At 38.8% G+C, this 21,624-nt stretch overlaps 1 protein-coding gene across 2 annotated transcripts in view; it reads left to right on the top strand.

The window, feature by feature from the left end:
- Positions 1–4,167: 4,167 nt before the first annotated feature.
- Positions 4,168–21,624, top strand: part of UBE2W (ubiquitin conjugating enzyme E2 W) — a 36,292-nt gene continuing 18,835 nt past the window's right edge. The window contains exon 1 of one of the 2 annotated variants that reach the window (XM_049830272.1): positions 4,168–4,254. In XM_049830272.1, coding sequence (XP_049686229.1) covers positions 4,240–4,254 — 15 coding nt within the window. In that variant the 5' untranslated portion in view covers positions 4,168–4,239. Of the gene's footprint in view, positions 4,255–8,604; positions 9,732–21,624 lie in introns of those variants that run through there. The other variant, XM_049830277.1, reaches the window with a different exon arrangement.

Genomic DNA, 21,624 nt, shown 5'->3' with positions numbered 1-21,624 from the left:
TATGCATGTAATTTATTTTATAGTCTTGATAGAATCTGGCCTTGGTTTGCTTCTACATCTTTAGATGGCGTTTTCTGCAGGTGCATCAAGCTTGTGTTTATCAGATCTCCATTCCACAGACTTTTTAAACTTGGTGCCCTTCCTTAAACTGGCAGGCAGGAGTGGAGGAAGTAGTTGGCACAATTCCTTTCAGAGGTAGGCAGTCCTCCAGGGTCGTGAGATGCAGTCTCCTGGCACTGCTGATTATGGTTGCTATGCCACTGGAGTACTAAGGGGAGGTTATCGTGAATGTACAGTTGACTTCTGTGTGAGAAGGAGACAAGATGGAAAGCTGAAAATGTATGCTGGACACAGATAAAAGAAATCAAGCTCCCATGTTATTATAGTGGCAGAAATTGTAAAGAAGCAGGCAGTGATAGTTCAGTATGTAAAAGAATGATACAGGGGAAAAAAAGGGAGGGCAGAGGAAAATAAATGTTTGAAAACATTATGGATAATGTAGGGAATGGAATATAAAATTATAGGGACCCTAATCAAGAAACATTTGACCTTTGTGAAACTGGCTAGATATATCAGAAAATTATCTAATAAATGCAGTTTGAACACCAGTTGCATTTTTCCTGTAAATGTAAGGTAATGCAAAAGCTGAAGAAAAGTGGATTTTTAGATCAAATTCGTGAATATTTACAGAAACAATTTTAATAGGAGGTAAAATTTGCATTATTTGCTCTATATGTTTTTGATATGTGAGTCATAATCATGTCTTTGATCAGATCAAGATAGCTTCTGAAATAATGAAGATAACAGATGAAATTCCTCTTACCCCTAAAGTTTTGAATATTTGGGACCTAGGACTGCGATCCTTAGGTTGACTGGTGCAGGATCAGACTGCATCAGCCAAATAGTAAAGCTTTCTTTTTTAAAAACCAAACAGCTATTGCGTTGGCTATCTCTACACCTGCAACAGATTAGGAAGGGTTAACTGCAAAAGTGTTTTCTTCTACATTTTGCACAGGTAAAGGTCAACACTGAAATGAACAGCAAATTACAATATAACCAACTTCTTGTGAAATCTACCCACTCCGGGCTTTTGGGCCTTTCATTGCTGAGATTACTGAAGAACGTAGAACAAAGAATACTATGAGCCACCACAAAATCAAGAATGGAATTGTATTTAAGGAAGAAAATACTGATATTCATATAAATTCTTTCTGGAAGTCTGCTGTTTGTTTTCTTATTGTGCTTAAGGGATTGAATCCCCGTAGCATTATGTACTGTACAAAAACACTTACTGAAAAGCACTGTCTGCAAGCCAGGTTACTGAGACATGGGGAAAGGGGAAAAAAACAATAAAACACAGGGATAATTCTCTAGCTGCCCCTATTCCCATGATGGCAAAGAGCTAAAAAATGTTGCACGTGTGTATTAGGCAATTGCATGACACTTTAAAAAACAAAGATGTAACAACAGTGATAAAAGATACCTTTGGCAGTCCTGTAAGAATAAACTCTACTCAAAGTGAATTTAGGGATGAGGGGATCTGGTCACAAGTTTCAGCTGCAGAGTAATGCTTTAGTTTCTTACATATACAGTTAAGATAGGGTGGGGTAGTAACTTGTTGGTGCATTATTATTTATGTGAAGGGCAAACTGTCCCTTGCTTTTCATGCCTGCTATCCTCAGGAATGGGATTTTGCAGCATAGATGAAGTTATCTCAATATTTTAGTAAACAGTATTTTAGTCCAAAATGTGGTAGGTGCCTTGTTTTTAACATTGCAGAGCTCTGTGTGATAGGAAAAAAAGACTTCTTGAACATAAGGACAGTTAAAAGCTATGATTTTCTGCTAACGTGGCTTTTCATCCAGAGAGATTTTTTTTTCTTTTGTTATAGAGTAGAAGTCATGTTTGTACTGATTACAGTTAGCTTAAAACTACAAAGCCGATCTTTTAATACAAAACTAGCTTGCAGCCTGTGAAGTGTGCTGGCATTCATAAGCTTATGCCTGTTCATATCTTCTGACCTTGAAAAGGGTTTTCTGGAGCAGGGTTAAGAAACTGAATATAATGGATTGAAATCAGTTTTATCTCACTGCGATTACATCAACACAGATAGTCAGTATGTCCATGTTTATAGCCGAACACATGTCCATTGCTTAAACTTGATGTTCTTGCTGTCTTTGTGGCATATGGCATTAAGAAATGTATTTTAGGATAAACATATGTTTGGATCATGCAAAACAACAACATCTAGTAAAACAGAAATAGTGACGTTCCACTTAATGTTCTAACAGCCTAAGTTAGTTCTAAAGAACTGCAGGAAAAAGAAACCTCTACCAGGTCGAAACGTCTGCTTAATGCAATAAATCCTCTGCAACCTAAACGGTGTTGTGAAATCATATAGTACATAAATACTGACTTCCAGGGAAAACACACCGAGCAAGATTCTTCTAACTTAGGTGTTACTTACATGAAGTCAGTACAGAAATGCCAGCTTGCACAGCATCAGGAGGCCATAGTTTGCAACATGAGAACTGAGGTTGAATTTAGAGGACAAAAAGTATAGGATTTGGTTAATATCACAATACTTTTTCCATCTTTACTTTTGGTAGGCTAGTCTTCTTTCCTATGCAAAAATTGACACATACTCAATTCTGTCATCAGCAAATTCCCGCAAAGCCAAGAGGCTTGTTCCCTTCTGCAGCTACCTCAGAGGGCAAGGATACTCCTTCTGTTCCTCCCTTCATGCAAACCCCAGAAGTTTGTATGCTCGCTTCAACATTGGCAACACTGTTGGTGCTGGGTACAAGTTGGAAGCTGATGCCGTGTTCTGCTGGGTTTTTGTTTTCCTCCAGATAGCCATTTTCAAAGTTGAGGATGCATAAAAACATAGCAGAAGCTAAAGCTTGTAGGTAGAAGTAGTATCTTGCATCATATTAAATAATATGGTTAAAGAAAGTAGGCAGGCTTTTGGACGCACAACCCGTCTTTAGGTCTAAAATTAAAGGAGCAGATTTCAAAGGTAAACACAAACTGAGAACAACTGTTCAATAATTTAATTGGATGTGTATCTAGGCCATCTCTGAAGGAAAAATCAGGTGCTACTGATGAAGCAGAGGTGACCCAAAGGGCTTCTTTAGCATCATCAGAAAGCGAGGGTGTGAAGGGACGGAGAAAGGTACTCCAATGTTTTTGGAACGTGTAGTGCTATCAGCAGGGAGATGGGTATTATAACGAGCTATAAAATCAGTATCTCTATTAAATCCTTGGTTTACAGATCCACTAGGGTTATGAGTTTTTATGAGTTTGACTTTGAAAAAACATTCTGTGGGTTTACCCTGAGGATGTGAGGCCTGAAATACTATAGCTGAAGTAACCGCTTTGTGAAAAGCATTTCCACAATTTGCTTAATTTATTGATTGCATGCAGGTTGCTTCTAGCAAGCGGTGTGTTTATTTTCACCTACGCAGTTACCACAAAATCATCTGCTGCGAAGGACAAAGGATGTTCCACTCCAGGAAAGGAAAACATCGCATCTAAAAATGCTCCCTCGCTGGAAGCACACCCGAGCTAATTTGGGCACACGCGCCACCCGACCACCGCTGCAGGAAACCCGGGTTCTCCGACGACCGACTGAAGGCCCGTGGGCAGCGCAGCGCCGGAGGCAGAAAGGCCCCCCCTCGCCAGGAGAGCCGCCCCTCACCGCAGGCCGCAGGCAGGCCTTCTCCCACGGCAAACCAGCCCACGGCCCCGCCGTCCTGAGCCCGGAGAGCCGGGCAGGGCCGGCCCGGGCCCGCTGCGCATCCCTCATCCCTCCTTCCCGCCGGGACACGCCAGACGTGAGGGGAGCCCGGAGAGACCCATAAAAGGGCACAGCCGGCATTAACTGGCTCCCCTAAAGACTCTGGCCGTGCGGGTATAAAACCTTCACAAACAGATGAGGCCGGAGGGGGTGTGTGTGTGGGGGGTGTGTGTCAGCACCCTCCCCCCCCGACCGCGGGGCGAGCAGGGGACGGGGAGCCCCGCCACGGGCGCAGCGAGGCGCCTCCCCCGCGGCCGGCAAGGGCGATATAGCGGCGGCCTCCCTCCCGCCCGCCCGCACCGCCCTCTCCCCGCGCATGCGCGGCCGCCCCGCCGGCGGCGCGGGCACGTGACCGGGGAAGGCGGGGAGGGGACGGGCGCGCGGCGCTGCGTCTCTGTGGGCCCGGGCCGGCGGCGCAGAGGGGAGGGGGAGGATCCATCATGGCGTCTATGCAGGTGAGGAGCCTGCGGCGGAGCCGGGGCAGCGTCGGGGCGCGGGGGCGGGGGCCGAACGGCGGCGGCGGCCCCGAGCCGGGAGGAGCCGTTCCCCCGGGCGGGTGCGTGGTGGTGCGCTCTGGAGAGCGGTGCGGGCGGAGCAACCGCCGGGGCAGCGGCTGAGGGGATCGGTTGCGTGGCGGCTCCGGCGCGGCCGCGGGGGTAGGGAGGGTCGGCGGCCGCTCGGCAGGGCCGGGGACGGTAGGGGAGGGCCGGCCCGGCGCCGGGACGGAGCTGAGACCCGCGGGGACAGGCTGCGAGGGGCGAGGCCGGGCTCCGGCTGCGGCGAGGGAGGGAGGAGGGAGCCGCAAGCGAGGGCGGGCGGGGCAGGATGGCGGGCGGGGGAGGAGGTGGGAGGCGCCGGGGGGGGGGGGGGGGGCGAGTTGCCTCGGGGAGAGGTCTGGCAGCGATGCCCCCTCTCCCCCTCGGCAGGGTTTTAGGGGGCCACGGCTTCGCTGGTCGATGTGGGAGGTGGCGGGGTCGTCCCTCTCCCTCCCCCGGCGGTGTGGCCGCGGGGTAGCGGAGGGGGTCAGGGAGATACACACACACACCCCCCCCCCCCCACACACACCCACCTCGGTGACACCGTGAGGACGGTGTCGAAGGATGTAACCAACAACTGCATCTTGCCGGGCGTTTCTGGGGGTACGGCACTGTAATTCTCCGGTACGGGGGGGGGGGGGGGGGGGGTTGGGGGGGAGGCTGGGACAGGCAAGTTTTGTCCCAAGCCGTGTGCCCGTGGGGTCCTCTTTCTTTCCGTAAATTGAGATTGTAGTGTGTTGTCAGCCCTGTGGACAGATAACGTCTGGTTTTACTTGGTTGGATGGGGTTGCTGTGGGTACAGTAGCATGAAACATCCTGCTGCTTGACAGGTATTTCCAGCTGAATTATTTATTCATACCTTCTCCGAAGGAGTTCTTAAATAGTAGCTGCAGAAATTGCTCTGGAAGAATGGATCACTTTCACTGTGTGCTGCTCCGAGTGGGTGGTGATTTATTGAGAGGGACAGGAGAAAAGGTTGCTGGGTTTTGTGGCAGTGGCCCCTGTCCTTCCTTATTTCACCTGTAACTGTTCTGCTTTTCCTTGAGTTTTTACAGTTTTCCATTTTGTTTTTAGATCTGGATGATCTGGCACTTCTGTTTTCTTTCTCAAACTGCTGCTTCTTTTCTCTTTCTTGTTTTCATTTTGGTCCGATATAACTAACATTTTTTGTCACTGGTAATGAAAGAGACCAGAAGGAACGTACAAAAACAATGACATGAGTTTAATTGTCCTGATAGCCTCGATTTAGCATAGCTAAAAAAGGGTTAAAATGTTAAAGCATTGGACTTCATGGGGTAAAAATTTTGCTGATGAAGTGTAGAAGCATAAAAAAACCCATGGTGTGTCTGAGTTATTGAAATGAAACGGGATCAAGAACTTGAACATACTGTACAGAATGTTCTTCATTTAGCAGTACCATAGATAGTCTGATCTGCCTTCATTTTATCAGCTCTATCTGGAAAATGCATTTTTGTAATGCTCTTTTAACGCTCAGACTTTCACAAGCGTAACTGCAAAATAGAGGCAATAATTTATTAAGTAGTATCTTTTATAAAACTGTGTGAAAACTATAGGGAAATGACAGTTGTGAAACTTGAAGGAGGCACTCTGTGGGACTTTGTAAACCCGTGCTGTGTTGCTGTCTCTGGCCTAGTAAACAACTTTCTGTAGCTTGCTTCACCCCTTGTTCCTGTTGCTCCCTCTGTAAAGGGGAAATAAGGGTTACAAATTAAATAAGTTTGTTTAGGATATATGAATGATAAATATTGCCTAGAAGACAAGTTATGTGTGGAGGGTAGTACTCACTTCCTGAAAATATGGTCATGGTAAATTTAAGGTTGTAATTGCTTTCATTTTAGAAATACCAGCTGTTAAGAATACACTTTTTTTTAAATGGTGTTCTCTTGTCTTCTGATGAGATATTCAAGAAAACTTATGGAGTCTTTTTGTCTATATGTTGTATAATGTTGTGATGACTTACTCCTGAGTTTAGTAAACTACTAATTTAGTAATGTAGTTTAGCAAATTGGAAAAGAAATTGTCTGGGGTGTTTTTTATTATTTTTAAAGGAAGCATAAATGAAAAATTAGTATGTGAACTGTAAAACTAGTAAGTTTCTCAATAGTAGACACCTTCCCAGGTGAACAAGACCTCAAGGCTCTGAATTCTTCTATTAATTAACACCTAAATCTTCAATGCAAAAAAAAAAAAATGTACAAAGGAAACTGTTGTATATAATTTTAAGTGTGTTTTTGGTTCAAAATAATTTAATTTATTAGTGCTGATGTTTAATATGTAAGTTGCCTGAGATAAAAAGGAGACATCCTTTTTCTGATTATGTACAGTGTTTTTAAGTACCCAGTGTTTAACTGAAATGTTTGTGTAACTTATTGCAGTCTCTAACTACCAGTAGTCTACGTAATCGTACTATTGTGGCAGTATTTATATTTCCCATAAGAATGATCTATTGGTATGCTAGAAATGTTTTAGTTACTTCTTAAACTGGCATAATTTTATACAGCAATGTATGACGCCCTAGGTTAATTACATCTTATGTTTACAGATCCACCGAAATTTCTCTGATTAACTTAAAGCTAGAGTTATCTGGTCAGCTGGTTCTCAGTCAGCCTACAAGGAAAGTTTTGAAACTGTAACAAATCACCTCTTTTTGCCAATAGAACTGAACATCAACCTGAAGAGCTGCTGCTGTTCAGTTGATGCATAGTAACTTGTAAAACTCCTGTGTTTCAGTCTTTATGTGTACTGTTTAAATTTGTGATCCTTGTCTGTGTGGACGTTCTTTAATGGTAGTTTTCTGTAATGCTTTTCTTCTAGAATAATAGAAGTCAATGTTGAAGAGATCCAGTGTTTTGTTTTCTAACCACAGAGTTGTCCAAAGTGGTGGCTAATTTGCCACTGCTGGGTTGATTTAAACCTGGTTTGCCTAACTTTAAGCAAGTGATAATTTTTTTTCTTAACAAACAAACCTTGGAGGAAAAGTGGTTTTTTCCCAACACTTTTCCCAGAAGAAGCTCCAGCTTCTGCAACTTCTTCCTAAAAAAACCCCAGAAATATTCTGAAAAGTTGTAAATTGTATAGAACAAGTGAATAGAATGGATTTGCTTCAGAAAATTCAGTATAACATCTTTAGTAATCTGAAGTCTTAAAGCTACAGATAACATAAAAGTGCGGCAAATGGTGAAGAAATAATAAGCAATAAACAGTTGTTCTCAGAACAGCTGGAAAGATAGAACTTGCATTAAGAATAGAAGAGCAGGTAAAAAATAGAACCAAGGAAGTTCATTTGAAAATGTACAGAAAATATATCACTGCTGTACAAAGTGCTAGATAACAACTATTTGCATCTTAAACTTGAAAGATTGGCTTTATTCATAATACTTGCATTTTAATTACTATTGTTTTACCTTTCCCCTCCTTTCATTTTTAATATCATGTTACTTCAGGCCCTGCATTATGGTTGGACATATTTAAACATCTTTCACAAACATGTCTATGGGAACAGTTTTAGGTTTGCATTTTATCACCAAAATAACCTCTTGTCTTTTCTTTAAAGTTAGGCACATGAGATTTGTACATGTAGATATTTAAATCTGATTAAATACAGACCTAATGTAATTAATGACACAAACAGCTTTAGTAAAGAGTGTAGAATGTTAGCCTTCACCATGTGTTTCTGTTATCAGGAAATTTATTTATTTTTATTTTTGCCCTTGAAAACTGCCTGTTGGTGGGCTGCCATCAAAATAAAGTGCTACTTAAAGTCTTGTTCCAGCAATAGAATTTTTTTCAAAATGCATGTCTAAACAGGCATTTAATAAAATAATTGTGCTAGATGACAATGCAGAATTCATGTTACAGTTTGAAAGCACCAGAAACTTTTATCACAAAACACAAGCCAGTAGCAATATAAAAGTTTCCCACAAGTTTCACTTCAGTGTTTTCAGCCAGTGGGGTAGGGGGTGGCGAAAATGCATACAGGCCACTGAAATCGCAAGAAAAATTATTTACACTTTCTGTTAAAGTTCCTTGGTTCTATTGTATACCTGCTCTTGGTTCTATTCTTTACCTGCTCTCCTAGTCTTAGTGGAAGTTCTGTGTTTCCAGCTGTTCTCAGAACAATTGCTTATTGATTAATCTTTCTTCTATATTGGCAGCATTTTTATTAAATAATTTGGAAGTAATTTTCACAACTTATTTGACAGCTTTGTCCAGGAAAAGGTTCTAAACTATTTTTAATATATCTTCCAGAAAACCCCAACAAACCCAGCGTTAAGTGAGGAAAGTTTTCAGCCAACTGAAACTTCAGTGATGATGCACGTGTGTTCTGTACTGTTAAACACCACAGTATGGGGTGCTATTTGTGTTGTTTCAAACAAAATATTTAGAAAATAAAAAGAAAATGAGTGGTTACTGTAACTATATAACCAATTATGGGGTATAAACACAAGGAAGTTATTGGTACTTAGTAACAGCTTTTAAGTATTTAGTGGTGCCATTGGTGAAATACTGTTGAAGATAAAAATTTCAATAATTTTTTAAACTGAAAAATGCAAGTACCGTATTTGAGACCAGAATGAGTTGAAAGTAAAAAGCATTTCTCCTGTCCACTAAGAGTTTGTTAGTCCTTTATGTAACCTTCAGTTACCAGTCTGTACTGATATGTGGTATATTAGCTTTGGCATGTAGCCATGCTACAGTAAAATAAGATAAATACAAAGTTTATAGTTATTTTACCAAGATCAGATAGTCTAATCTTGGGGGTTTTTTTTAATAAACTTTTAAAGTGAGTTGAGTATCAAGTGAAGCTTAAAATTTATAGTCTTTAAGTCAGTAAAGGTAAATAAAATAGAAGTTATGGCTTTAGGCCCTAAAGAGTCTCACTTGCTTGTTTTTGTATCTGCCTGCGTAAATAGAATTTTGGGAAACATTTTGCTGTGCAGCAACTGCACGATTTTTGAGCTAGAATGGAAGAAATTCACTTCTGAAAAAGAAAGCAGTAGTAGACAAGTTTACTGAAACTGGTGTCACTGAGCGTTGTCAGCAGATCTTTCTTCCAAATAGACCAACTATACAGCTATACCAACTGTATAGCTAAAATATAGAAAACTATGAATGCTTTCAACCTGTCACATTGAACATTGATATGTCATGAATATGTGTGTGATTTAAATCAGGAAAATAAAAGCAGGCAGATATTTATTATAAAGAATGGTTATTCCAGTTGATGTTAAATATTTTTTGCTCAGAGTTGGATAATGTCTTGTACTTGCTTTTAGGCCTAACTATTCAAACTCTGAGAAGGGGAAAAGAGAAAACAATGAATTTGCAAAAGCCAGGGAATGTTGTCTTGTTAAGCTGCTCCCTTGGAAAGCTCTGTGAGTTTGTAATTAATAAGCTAAAGCAGCTTAGCTCAAACAATGTGCAGAACTCAGTGATCAAGCACTTTCTTTAATTGTTTGCTCAAATTCTACCAAGCTAAGACTTTCAGACTAAAGGATCTTCACTATGTGTTATACATGCATAGGCTGTACTGGTGAATACTCCCAGAGATTATGTGATTAAATTACCCCTATTAATATGAAAGAGAGAAGGCACAACTTCTGTTGAACTTACCCGTAGTTATGGCTGTGTCCAACAAATACAAGTGTGTTTGGTATAATGATAATGTCTCTTATGTAGCCTTGGTTTACAACCGAGAGACAAGATTTCAAGCAGCTTACAGGCTAAAGTTTCCACCGGGGCGAAGGGGAACAGGACGATGAAGGTATTTTGCTCAGTACTTGGAGCCAAAAATTGTGTGTCTTGCACGGTTTTGAAGTAGCGAAGGACTGTGACAAAACTATCAGCTGGGGATTGGTTTTTTTGCCTTTTGAAGGGAGGAAGAGACAATATTGCCCATTCATTGAAACCTGTTGTAACTTCATTTGTTAAAACCAAATGAAAATAAAGTAAATAGGTTGAATGTTTTAAAATAAAAAGAGCCAGTATGAAACCTTTCGTGATAGAATGAGGGTCAGGTAACCTGTCTTCTGCCTGCTTTTGGTAGTTGAGTGCTTTTAAAAGTTATTCTGGAATTGGTGCCAGCATTTGCAGGGTTTTTTTTCTTTGTTTTTGTTTGTTTTTCCTCTAAGGTGACCTTAATCACTGGAATGAGAAAACAGGTATCAATCTGGGGTGGCAGGGGAAGAAGGGAGGGAGCCCCATCATTTGCCTTCCTGGGAGCAGTATTAATGTATTAGAAAAGAAAGGATAGAAATTAACAGTGGTAGCACAGGAATTGCGAGACACCTTATTTTTGAAAATTAATGATCTGATTGAGAATACTAGCTATTCATCCTTTCATACACAGTATTAAAAAAATAATTTTCTCCTTTGGTGATTACAAAGTTGTTTGTCGTATTTTTTTATTCAACTTAATGAAAAATACTGTTTGATCAGCCTCAAGAAGAAAACCCTATATGTATATATATCAATAAATGGGGATAATAGTTTATGAGAGTATAGCAAATATTGTCTCTAAAGGTCTGCTGGACTAAAATGCTTCATAGAATTTGATACTACTTATTCACATAGATTTATTTATTTCTTATTGATTAGAAATTGTTGGCCAATAATGAGAAGGGACAAGGAAACTGAATGGATTGAGGTTTCCTAAGTTAAATTCTTTCCCTGTCATGTTTAAGGGATATGGATTTGATGAGTATTTAAATCTTGTTGCAGTTTACAACTTCCAAGATTGACCCTTTTCTTTCCAAAGGCTTTTTGTCAGAATACAGGATTTTATCTTGGTTATCAACCTTTGGAACGGTTTTGTAAGGATGAGAAATTCCCTGATAGATATATGGTTGTCCTTATTGCGCCAGCCCTTGCTGTTGTCTTAAATTCATTTCTTCAACTGAAGCAGCTCAAATAATGCCAGAGTCTTGTCCTTAAAAGATAAAATTATTTGTGTTTGACTTCTTAGTACTGTGTGAGGCTTGTGCTGGGCATTGGTACATTTGAGGACTCTGTTTATGAAGCAGATGACTAGCTGTCAGTTTCATTTTATTCTTTATTAGTGGATTTCACTTAATTTGCTTTAAAATGACAGGTTCATTGTAAAAAAATTTGATTATCTGGCAAAAAGCTTTTCAGACTGTGGAGTACAGAGTGTTTTGTGTGTGTAGTTATTGACTGATCTTTAATTATACTGTAGTTCCGATTTCAGTTTGATCTTGTCTCTTAGTGAGTTTAAGTCAAGCATATTATTCCCTTTAGAAGAGAACGCTGTTGCCTTGACCTTCCAGTCAAGTAGTTTAGAATATCTTGGAGCACGTGAAGATAATATTCTGTTATCGAGCTGAGAAATCAACAATCCATCCCCCCCAACCTAATGAAATTTTTGAATGCTCAAAGAACAAAAGATTAGTGGTGGAAACTTATTTGTAAGTAGCTTGTTAAAAGATCCATGTATTGCCTTTTGGTTCCTCTAAAAAGCGAGAAATGTACAAAATGCTTGACATTCAGAACTTGAAGTATGGATTGGTCTGGGAAAATAACATTCGAACTGGGTTGCCAGATGTTAACATGTTTTATTAGAAATGAGAAGGAGGAGACTAATCTGCTTCTACATTCTCAGTACAGATTGAAAACCTGATATTCAGCCAAAAATAGATAAAACTGAAAAACAATTCTTCAAATTCAAATCCTGGTATTATTTTTTTATGTACAGAGTATTTTGTGAAGCTGTTTTGTCATGTGTCCTGCTGAAGCTTTAATTGAGCATCTCCAGACAATTATCTTTCTTTCTTCCTCTGGGCCTTGATTAAGATTTACCAGAAGAACTTTGATTAGGAAAAATTCATGCAGGATTGTGATAATCAAGTGTCTGGATAGCTTGTGAGTTTGGGAGTCTGGGCTGAATGATTTCACCTGAGTTATGGAATACACTCTGCAGGGGCTTTCTTGAATGACCTGATTGATTAGGAAGCAAAGGATTTTTTTAATTTGTAGGAACTGTCATATTTTCTTTAGATTCCTTAGGTAGCAAGATGGACTGTAGCAGGTAGCTTTTTCCTAAATATCACCCTTTTTAATCTTTACCTTGTTTCTTTTCTGGGAGCTTTTTGGTATTTAAAGTTAGATTTCTAGTTAGAGAGTAATATGCAATCAGTTCCAGCAATACTTACACTGTTAAAAATGTTGTGTGGTGGTTTTTTTGTTGTTGGGTTTGTTTTTTTTTTTCCTGTAGAGAAGTTTTGTTTGAAAAGCAGGACTACCTACCCAGTGTTTAGAACTTCATATTCTGGACTTAAGATATTTTTCAGTAAGAAATGTGTGAATGGAAGAACCGAAATACTGAAAATAGAGTTGTTACTGGTCTTATTCTCTCAGGCTAGTAGGTTGTACTAACAGACTAGTAACAGCTTTGCTTATGAATCAACATGGTGGTGTTGTAACAACACTGTTGTTGCAGCCTGTTCACAACTTCTCTTATTCTGGTACAGGGTTACTGTTTGCCTCCATTCAGTGAGGAGTGCTTGGAAAAAAAATCTGTATCCTGCATGCAAAAACTTCTACAAAACAGAAAGGATGTTTTTTTTGTGAAATATTTTGTAACTTGAATGGGGGAGGAGGTGACAGCCTGTAGCTGATAAGTGAAATGTAAATTCTTTGCCAGGACTTTATCATAGTACTGACAGTGCTCTTGTGCTAACAGAGTTTTCTGGGTACATTTAAATCTTTGGGTGTGGAAGAGAATCCTTGGCAGTTACTGCAGAAATATTGTTAGGTCTCCCTGGGGCGCAGTGGCTTTACCAGCATAAAACAGAAGAGTGGAGCCCCTCTGGGATTAATTTTTAACTATTTATGAGTGAGTTTTTCTATCTCTTTGGTCTCCAAGCCAGATTAAGATTTGAGTTTACAGTGTCTAGGAAGGCTTGGGCTTGGAAGGCCGCTCGGTTCTTAGATCATTGCAACAAAGAGAGGGGAATCTGAGTGCATGGAAATAGAAGGTTTCTAACAAAATTCAAGTACAGATGTTTTGGACACCCATGCTTCCTAGTCTGTGAAGTTGCTGTTCCATCTTTCAGTTTCTTCATATCCTCACCATACTGCCTAACTGAGCATGGCTAGTAGAGTCCCTACCACTCCAGGTGAAAAGGCCACCACATTCCAGCTTAATCGCCCATCATAGCTTGTTTTAGTGGTAAAAGAAGGTGTGGTGATGGAACATTTCCTCCAGCTGAAAGGAATGGAAGCTGTTTGCCCATTTTCTGTTTTTTGCTCTACTCATAGGTTTCTGCTCTGCTGGTAGAGAAAAATTGCTTTATGCCCAGCTGTTTTCTGCCAGACTGTTACTGCTGCCCTTAATACATCCTGTCTGGTACTGAAACTCCTCCTGGTTTAATCAGCTCAGCTTTTCTCTCTCTACTTTTTTTTCTCTGAAAAAAAAAAAGTACCTAAAATAGACTTTGAAGTCTATATTAAGGGTTGTTCATAGGTAAATTATTTGACTAAGATAGCTCATCATTTAGTTTACTTATTTAAGATATTACCCGTTTAAAACACTGCACATCTCATGCAGCATTTCTTGAAACACCAAGAAGTGGAATATTCAAGAATTGCAAAGATCAATGTTGAATGTATACATTGATCTTCAGTTTTATTTTCTTTGTATCATTTACCCTTTATAGAGTTTGTATTTTCAGCTCTGAGGAGATAATAAGCCAGGAATATGGGCACACAGTTGACCTTTATTGGATTATGGTGTTAATATTTTACTGCTAATCAACAGAGCCAACGTAATAGTGTATGTATGCTTTGCCTACTCCAGTTATGAATTATATGTTAACTGAAACAATATTCATTGGCTACCTTAGTTGCTCTCAGCTTTATGTACATAATTCATACTTGGTAGTGATGCCTATAACTAAGGGTGCCATGCTTTTTCACTGTACACATGTTTTTGTTTCTATGTAGCTTTGTTGAAGTTTAACTCTGTAGGCTCCAGTTTTCCAAGGGAGAGGCAAAGCTGTTGTAAGAGTTCTGACAGTGGGATTAGAAGTGGAAATAGACAGCTGATATTGTGAAACTGCTTTTTAAAGGCATTGAGAAAGGTAATTTTTGCATACCTTCCAAGAGCTAGATAAGTTTTCATGGCGGGGGAGGATAATACCTTTGACTGCACTGTTGCATTGTGGGGGATTGTGGATAAAGTCTGTCTGTCTACCTGTCTGTCCATGGGTTTGTGGTAGAATCAGAAAAAAGATCCCTGGTTTTGGGGAACGTGATGGTGATATTGTCATATACGCTTTAGAAGTAGTATTGTCATGTAGCCTTTTGAAGTAGTTGACAGGGGTACGGAGACCAGTGGAATAATTTTCTATGTTAATAATCATTCATGTGAGATAAAACATCTAGCTCAATGGTGCACAGTAACCAAACTAACTGGTTCTAGGAGATGCATTCCGAAATACTCATCTTGCCAACTTCCAAATCTCCTCCTGTACTAAATTGCTACCCTCTCCACCTTTTCACAAATCGCATCTTTTTATATGCTTCTGCCTTGCCTTCTGCTTCTTTATATGATTCACCAGGAATCAACACAAGTGAGAATTTAGCTGTGGCATTTGAGATGTTTCCATACCAGTTTCAGAGGTTGCCATGTAAGACATGCCAGTTCAGAGAAAGAAGAGTGTGTATTTTTGTTTAGCAAAGGTGCTAGAAGCTACTGGCTTCAGAGATATATTTAACGTGAACCATGACAGACAGAGTGCGCCATCTATCAGGATTGAAATGATGGAGGTTGTTGTGAGCTGTCTGGGGAGCCAGCAGGAATTTTACTCCACTGACACCCAGTTAATTTTGTGTCCTTTGCTCCATATGCTTTGAGAAGTCTTATGAGCTTGACACTTTAGAAAATTTGTGGAGGTTAATTGAAGGGGTTGCACAAATCCTAATTGACAGAATACAAGCCATTGCTGTCAGTCATGTCTCAACTACTTGAATAAACTTTCTTTTGGAACTAATGTTTGGATCAGTGTTAAGCTGTGTTCTTTGATTTCATCCTTGAATCATCCTTTCCTGTAAAGGTGAATTCAGTAATCTTGGTTTCAAAGACTTCCACCTTTTTGAAAATACTTCTGTAAACTACTGGCTATGTCACTACTCTTTGCCTTTTGCAGCTGGTTATTCCTTTAGTTGAAGGACTGTGTTGTTACGTAGTCTTGGGTTTCTGATCTTCCTACCCTGCTGTTCTGTTTCCCTCTAGGTAGTGAATTGTTTTGCCAATTCGATACTTCTTAGTTTTGGTTTATTGGGAAGTTGTATTAAAAGAATGTTTAAGCATAAAATCCTCTCTCAAAAATAAAGAAAAGATCAAATTAAGATTGCCTATGCATGCTTCATTTATTCCCCCTTTATGTAAATAACTCCATGATTGCAGTCCATGTTTTCTTTCGCAGTCTTTTTAGGTGGAGAAGCAGGAAGGGAGCTTCTATATGAAATCTTACGATGTATTAGCAGAAACATTGGAGAGATGGTCTTGTGATATGAAAAGAACAATCCAGCAAGCAGAGCGCCCAAGAGCATATTAATGTATAGATAACATCTGTTTGGAGGTTATTGTGGGAGTGAGTGGCTGCACTAGCTTGTATTTTGACTTAAAGGAGCTGGTTGAGAGGCTGAAAGGAACTTGAGTGTGTGATTTTAAAAAAAAAAAAAGGTATTCCTGATTCATGGTAAGAAAAAAAAGCCAAAGTAATAATGGTATTGACTTTAGATATGCATGTCTCAACATAGCTGGAGATCTGTAAATAAAGGACTCCTTGTAATTAAAAGTGTTGAAGGGCTACGGATTTCTAGAAGAAAATACTAATTTACAGTGGCAAGCTGTCTCAATATGGAAAAAATATAAGAATAATAGTAAAAGTCAGGATGGCTACATGAGGATCTATTTAGTGACTTGAAGACTGAAAAGGCTTTGTACAAAACAGAAAAGTGAAAATAAGTAATTACAGCTAAAGCTCAATATGAAAGAAAGGGACAAGCGTATGAGTGAAATCTACCCATGGTTGTTTTATATTAGCAGATTAGAAAAGCATTAAGAAAGGTTTTTATAAATCACTAGAAAGATGAAGAAAGGGATGAGCCTGTGAATAGAAAAGGAAAGCAAAGAATAGATGATACAGCTACTTAAACTAACAACAAATAATGCCAAGCAAAAAGGAGAGATTCAATACCTTTTAGGCATTGGGTATTATGTTGGTCACTAGGATTCAGCTGTGTGGGTTGGTTTTGGTTTTTTTAAGTGTTTAAGCAACTGAATCTGGGTTTTTTGACAATTACTTTGAGTTTCCAGATAAGTACTATTTTTATTCTTGTACTGTTGTGTGAAAGGGTGACTTCTGGAAATCACTGGACTGAATAGTCTCTGACACCTGTAAGATATAATGGACAATTAACTTGTGAGTACCTAGCTAAAAAGTAGCCAAAATGGATCACATTGAACTAACATGACTTTCTCCTCTTATTGTGCAGTAACTATTGTGAAAGAGGAGCAGTAGCTGTATTCCGACTGTGCAAGTATTTCTGGCTTGTGGTATTGTGACATTTGAATAAGCACACAAGAGAAATGTATAAATTGGTGGATTCTTGGATTCTTTTTTTATTAACCGCAAAGATCACTTCTCAAGGTATCACAGTTGTAGTTTGATTGCAGTAAAATCACTCTTGTTTCAACTGGGTTTCTGATTGACAAGAGGGCATTTGGTTCTGTCAAGCTGAGTGGACCTACTAAAAGGTATTTTGAGTGCAGTCTGCATTGGCTTGAAAGAATTGTGTTGTGTTTAGTAAGGATTGGGAAAGGAGAGAAATAAGTTGAAATAAGTAAAAGAATTCTCTTCTGTATCCATGAAGAGTAAGAGAAGTAACTTGACGTAATTTATTCAACTCACCTAGATCTCTTATTGTGAAGAAAATTCTTCCAATTACAAAAGCAAGAGAGAGGGTGATGTGAAAAATGTTAAAGGCTTTTAACTACAAGGATATTTTAAGAATCTTTGATCCATGCTTATGTTAGGAAGATGGGGAGGTGACTTCGCTGAGGTATCTTCAAGTCCTAAGTTTATAAGATTCTACAAATGAAGTCGTTAAAATTGTCTGAAAAGTGTTAATCCATTATACTTTGTCCTGCTATGTATGTTGCTGCTAATTCTCAAGAATTTTGTGCCAGAAAAAGTTTTCTGCATTCATGGCTGTCAAATACAGGGAAGGCTTTCCTCCTGAAACTGTTCCTTTTCAAATGCTTATTTTCAGAAACTTAGAGTTGCAGCGTGCCTTTTGTACATAACGTGTGTGGGCTTCGTATATCAGTGTCACGTTTTTTTGAAAGTACATAATTATCTTGAAGCTAAGAGTGCATGTTTCTGGATTTGTGCGTGATACTACAGTAGTCTTAGACTTGGTGTTACTCTGAGAAAATTAGTGTTCTTTGTAACCTCTTTGGTCAGCCAGTACAAATATTGTTAAACACTGAAGAGGAATTAATTGCAAGTTGTTACATTTAAACTTTAGATGTTTTGTGAATTACTATGGTAACCAAAAGCTTAATTTCCTAATTAAACTGTATGAATCTGGCCTTCAAGGGCTTCATTTAAGATATTTTTTTTCTAAAACTTCATCTGGCTCCTGGTAATCCAATTTTGTGTACTAATGAGACAAAACATGAGACTAATTATTTTAAGTTGTGTTAAGGGAGAGGGGAAGGAAAAAATAGTCCTTCATAGTATCTTCGGAGAGTATCTTCCAAATTTTCTGCCTATCCTTAGTTGCATATTGGCCTGTGTGTGCAAGCATGTAGCAAGCAGCTTGAGGAAAGTGATTCTTCCCCTCACTCTGACACATCTGGAGTACTGTCTTTACGAAGCCCCAGTTCAAGAAAGACATAGATGTGCTGGAGTGAGTCCAACAGATGGCCACGAGGATGGTTGGGAGCTAAACTACATGATGTTCAAGGAGACTGGATTTCTTCAGCCTTAAGAAGAGAAGGCAAAGGCAAGATCTTGCTGATGCCTACAACCTAAAATGGGGCCACAGTGGGAAGACAAGGGGCAACAGACACAAATTGGAATGTGAGATATTCCAATAAGATACAAAAGAAACATTTTATACCAGGAGGGTAGTCAAACAGTGGAATGCATTGACCAGAGAGGTTGATTAGAAGACAATTTTTGAAATATTGGTTAGCCCCTCTCTTAAAACAATTATTCAGTATTTGGATTAATTCTGGTTAGTAGGCCACGACGCCCTCTACAATTTTGTTACAGAGTACTCTTGAGCGTCTTCTGGAAAAGGTCTATAGGCAGCTGTTCATTAGTTTGTACAGAAATAATTGAGTTGATGCTTGATAGAACAAACGAAATTTTGAAAATGTCTGGTAAAAGCCTATTAAAGATACCCAGCTGTGTTCATCAGATAAGGTATGATTAACTTGTATGGCATGGTTAACGGAATAGTAGGGTGTTGTAAAATAGATAGTATATTTTATTATTCCAGTTGGAAAAAAACAAATAAGGGCTTATATTCCCACAAGTACCCCTTCTTAAATGTGTATCAGTTGGTCCAATAGCAATAATTATCTTTGTGTAAAGACTTTGCCTTGCTTCTCTCTGTAGTGGCTAGAGTAATACTTAACGAAATTTTTAAAAGCATTTCTTTCCCCTTGAGCTGTCTAACACTTTCAGAGCTCCTGTCATGGGGACTGGAGAAACCTAAGAATTTATTATTAAATCGTATTTTTGTCCTTTAATTTCAAGGGAAGTTATCAAAGATAGTCAGTATAGCTGGAGAGAATAAAAATGAAAAGGTTCTGTGCCATCTCTAATAGCAGTTGTTGGTCTTCTGTCCTGATTGCCTGCAATTGTGGGGTGAGATCCTCTTCATTTGTGTGTGTGTGTTGTTTTGGTTTTGTTTTGTTTTTGTTTTGTTTTGTTAGGTTTTTTTCCTCCTGGGCTTACCCTTAGGGGGAGCAATGTTGAGATACATGAAAGCCGTCAGGGCATAGTACAATGGAGAACACAGCTGACAGGGTTAGAGTGGTTGCAGTAAAGCTGAAGGAAGTAATGCCTTTTGCTGATACTTGGTCCTGTTTGGGATATTGCTCTGAATGAAGAACAAGTCCAGAAGAGCTGTGGATTTCTTGACCTCTGCATCCTCTCCCTCCAGTGTGGAGCTTTGCCTAAGAACTTACTGTTAATCAGAAGTACACTGGAGTTTTGTATGCATAATAGGTAATCATAGTCAGGTTTTCTTTGTTGATTCCCTTATTTCACAGTAATAAGTTTCTTTGATAAAGTTTGCTTTCATTTCATTACACTAGCAATGTTTATAGGCTTTTCTGGGGGACTTACGTTATTGAGTTTCTTTGGCTTAATAGTCAGATAACATATCAATTTTCTACTGAATGTGCTCTTTTCAGCTTTATATGGGAATGACATGGATTTTTTTTTTTAATTCTCACCGAGAGCTGCAGATACAGGTCAGACTGAACTTACATTGATACTTGTTTGAACTGGCTAACTTAGAAAAGATAATTTCTTTTTTGTCTTTAAAAATATGATTTTGTTTACTGTGATACTTTTGACCCAAAGTGTAAATAGTATCTGCTGTTATTTCTCTTGGATGCATTTTTTTGATCTTAATATATTTTGTATTGTAACTGAGGAGAAGCAATGTGTTGTCTGCATGTATTATTTGCATTCAATGGGCAGGCCCCCATGACAGTGTAAATGTTTTAAGATCGGAGGAACAGAGTGCTTCAGTGGTACACTGCTGATCAAGTACACGTTTTACATTTTTTTTCCTTCCCCTTGAGTTACTGGGTTTTTTTTAGAAAGAACCATAAATATTATATGTGAGAACTGGAAAGCTGTGAAGCAGTCAGAATATTTTTGAACTGGTGAGATGGATAAAAAAGTGACTGAGACTGTATTAGACTGAAAAGACAGTTGCTGGAGAAAAGGGCCAAAGGTCCAAACTTAAAATGAGAAGTGTTGGTAATTTGGGATTTTTGGTAGGATACAGAATAAAGAAAATTTCCTCTTTTCAAATTACTGTCTTTGATCAGATACTGATACCTTAATGTGGCTGGTTTTAATTTAATTTTAAAATTGATTTTAGGCTCCTTTTTTATAAAGACAGTTACATAGTTTGTCTACGTGTATAAGCAAATGGATGTACTGAATTATTTGCTGTTCTTAAGTACATTTGTTCTTTACTATTTTTTTCCTAATGTTTCTATATCTCCTCTTTAAGAGAAAGAGATGAATTTCCCTTATATAAGGTCTAATCTCTGAACTTTTAAAATATTTGTCATTATGATGATCTGTATGACAAGGCATACACAGGTTGACTACCACTGAGGTTTATTTGATGGTGGTCTTGGAAAGTATCAGAAAGAGAATTGGCTCCAAAACATCTCTGCCACTCAAATTAAGGATTTGTAAAATGGTTTTGGAACTTTGTTCTTTTGCAGTTTAATTCATAATATTGGTGTTAAAAACTGGTGTTTATAATGTGAAATTTTCCTAAACTATGCATAAAGCAAAAGATGAACACTAGGAATCTAATTTGTTTTTCACTGTATTAGCAATGTATATAGCTTTCTTATGAAAATGCTAGCACTGTTTTTTCAATTTGTTTATATCTGTACACCAATTATAACAGCCTTTAAAATTCTTGTATGACAACATTTCACTTCAAAACATATTTGTTTAATTGCTTGCAAATAAGACTTTTAAAGTGTGTATCTGTGTTTGAGGTAGGAACTTTCAAAATAGAAGCTTGAAGCAAGTGTTTAGGGCTGCTTGATGGAGGCAAAGTTATTTCGAAATGTAAATTGTTGAATGTATGGGGGCCTTTTCTTTAGGAGTTGTGTGTCTGAATTTATTGTAGTCCTATTTCAAAGGTATTAAAGAGATACGGAATCACTTCTATGTTGACAAAAGAACGCTTTATTTTCCCCAGTGGACTTTTTAAATTCTCCTAAGCACCAGAAAAATTGTTTGGAAAATTAGTAAGAAACAGCTACAAATGCGTGATAAACCCACATTTTAAAAAATTGTATGTTGAATCAAAATTAGATACTAAACCCCAAACTATATATTTTTATTCCTTTTGAGGGTAAGGTCATTTTGATGAGTGGGATGATGGAAGTGAACTGGTAGGTGGTAAACCTTACAATGGTTGGCAGGAAAAAGGAGAGTAAGAAATGAGAAAGCCTTGAATTTT

Source organism: Accipiter gentilis, chromosome 2, assembly GCF_929443795.1.
Source record: "Accipiter gentilis chromosome 2, bAccGen1.1, whole genome shotgun sequence".
Taxonomy (NCBI): Eukaryota; Metazoa; Chordata; class Aves; order Accipitriformes; family Accipitridae; genus Astur; species Astur gentilis.
The sequence above is the reverse complement of the archived record's forward strand: the minus strand, read 5'-3'. Positions and strand labels throughout refer to the sequence as shown.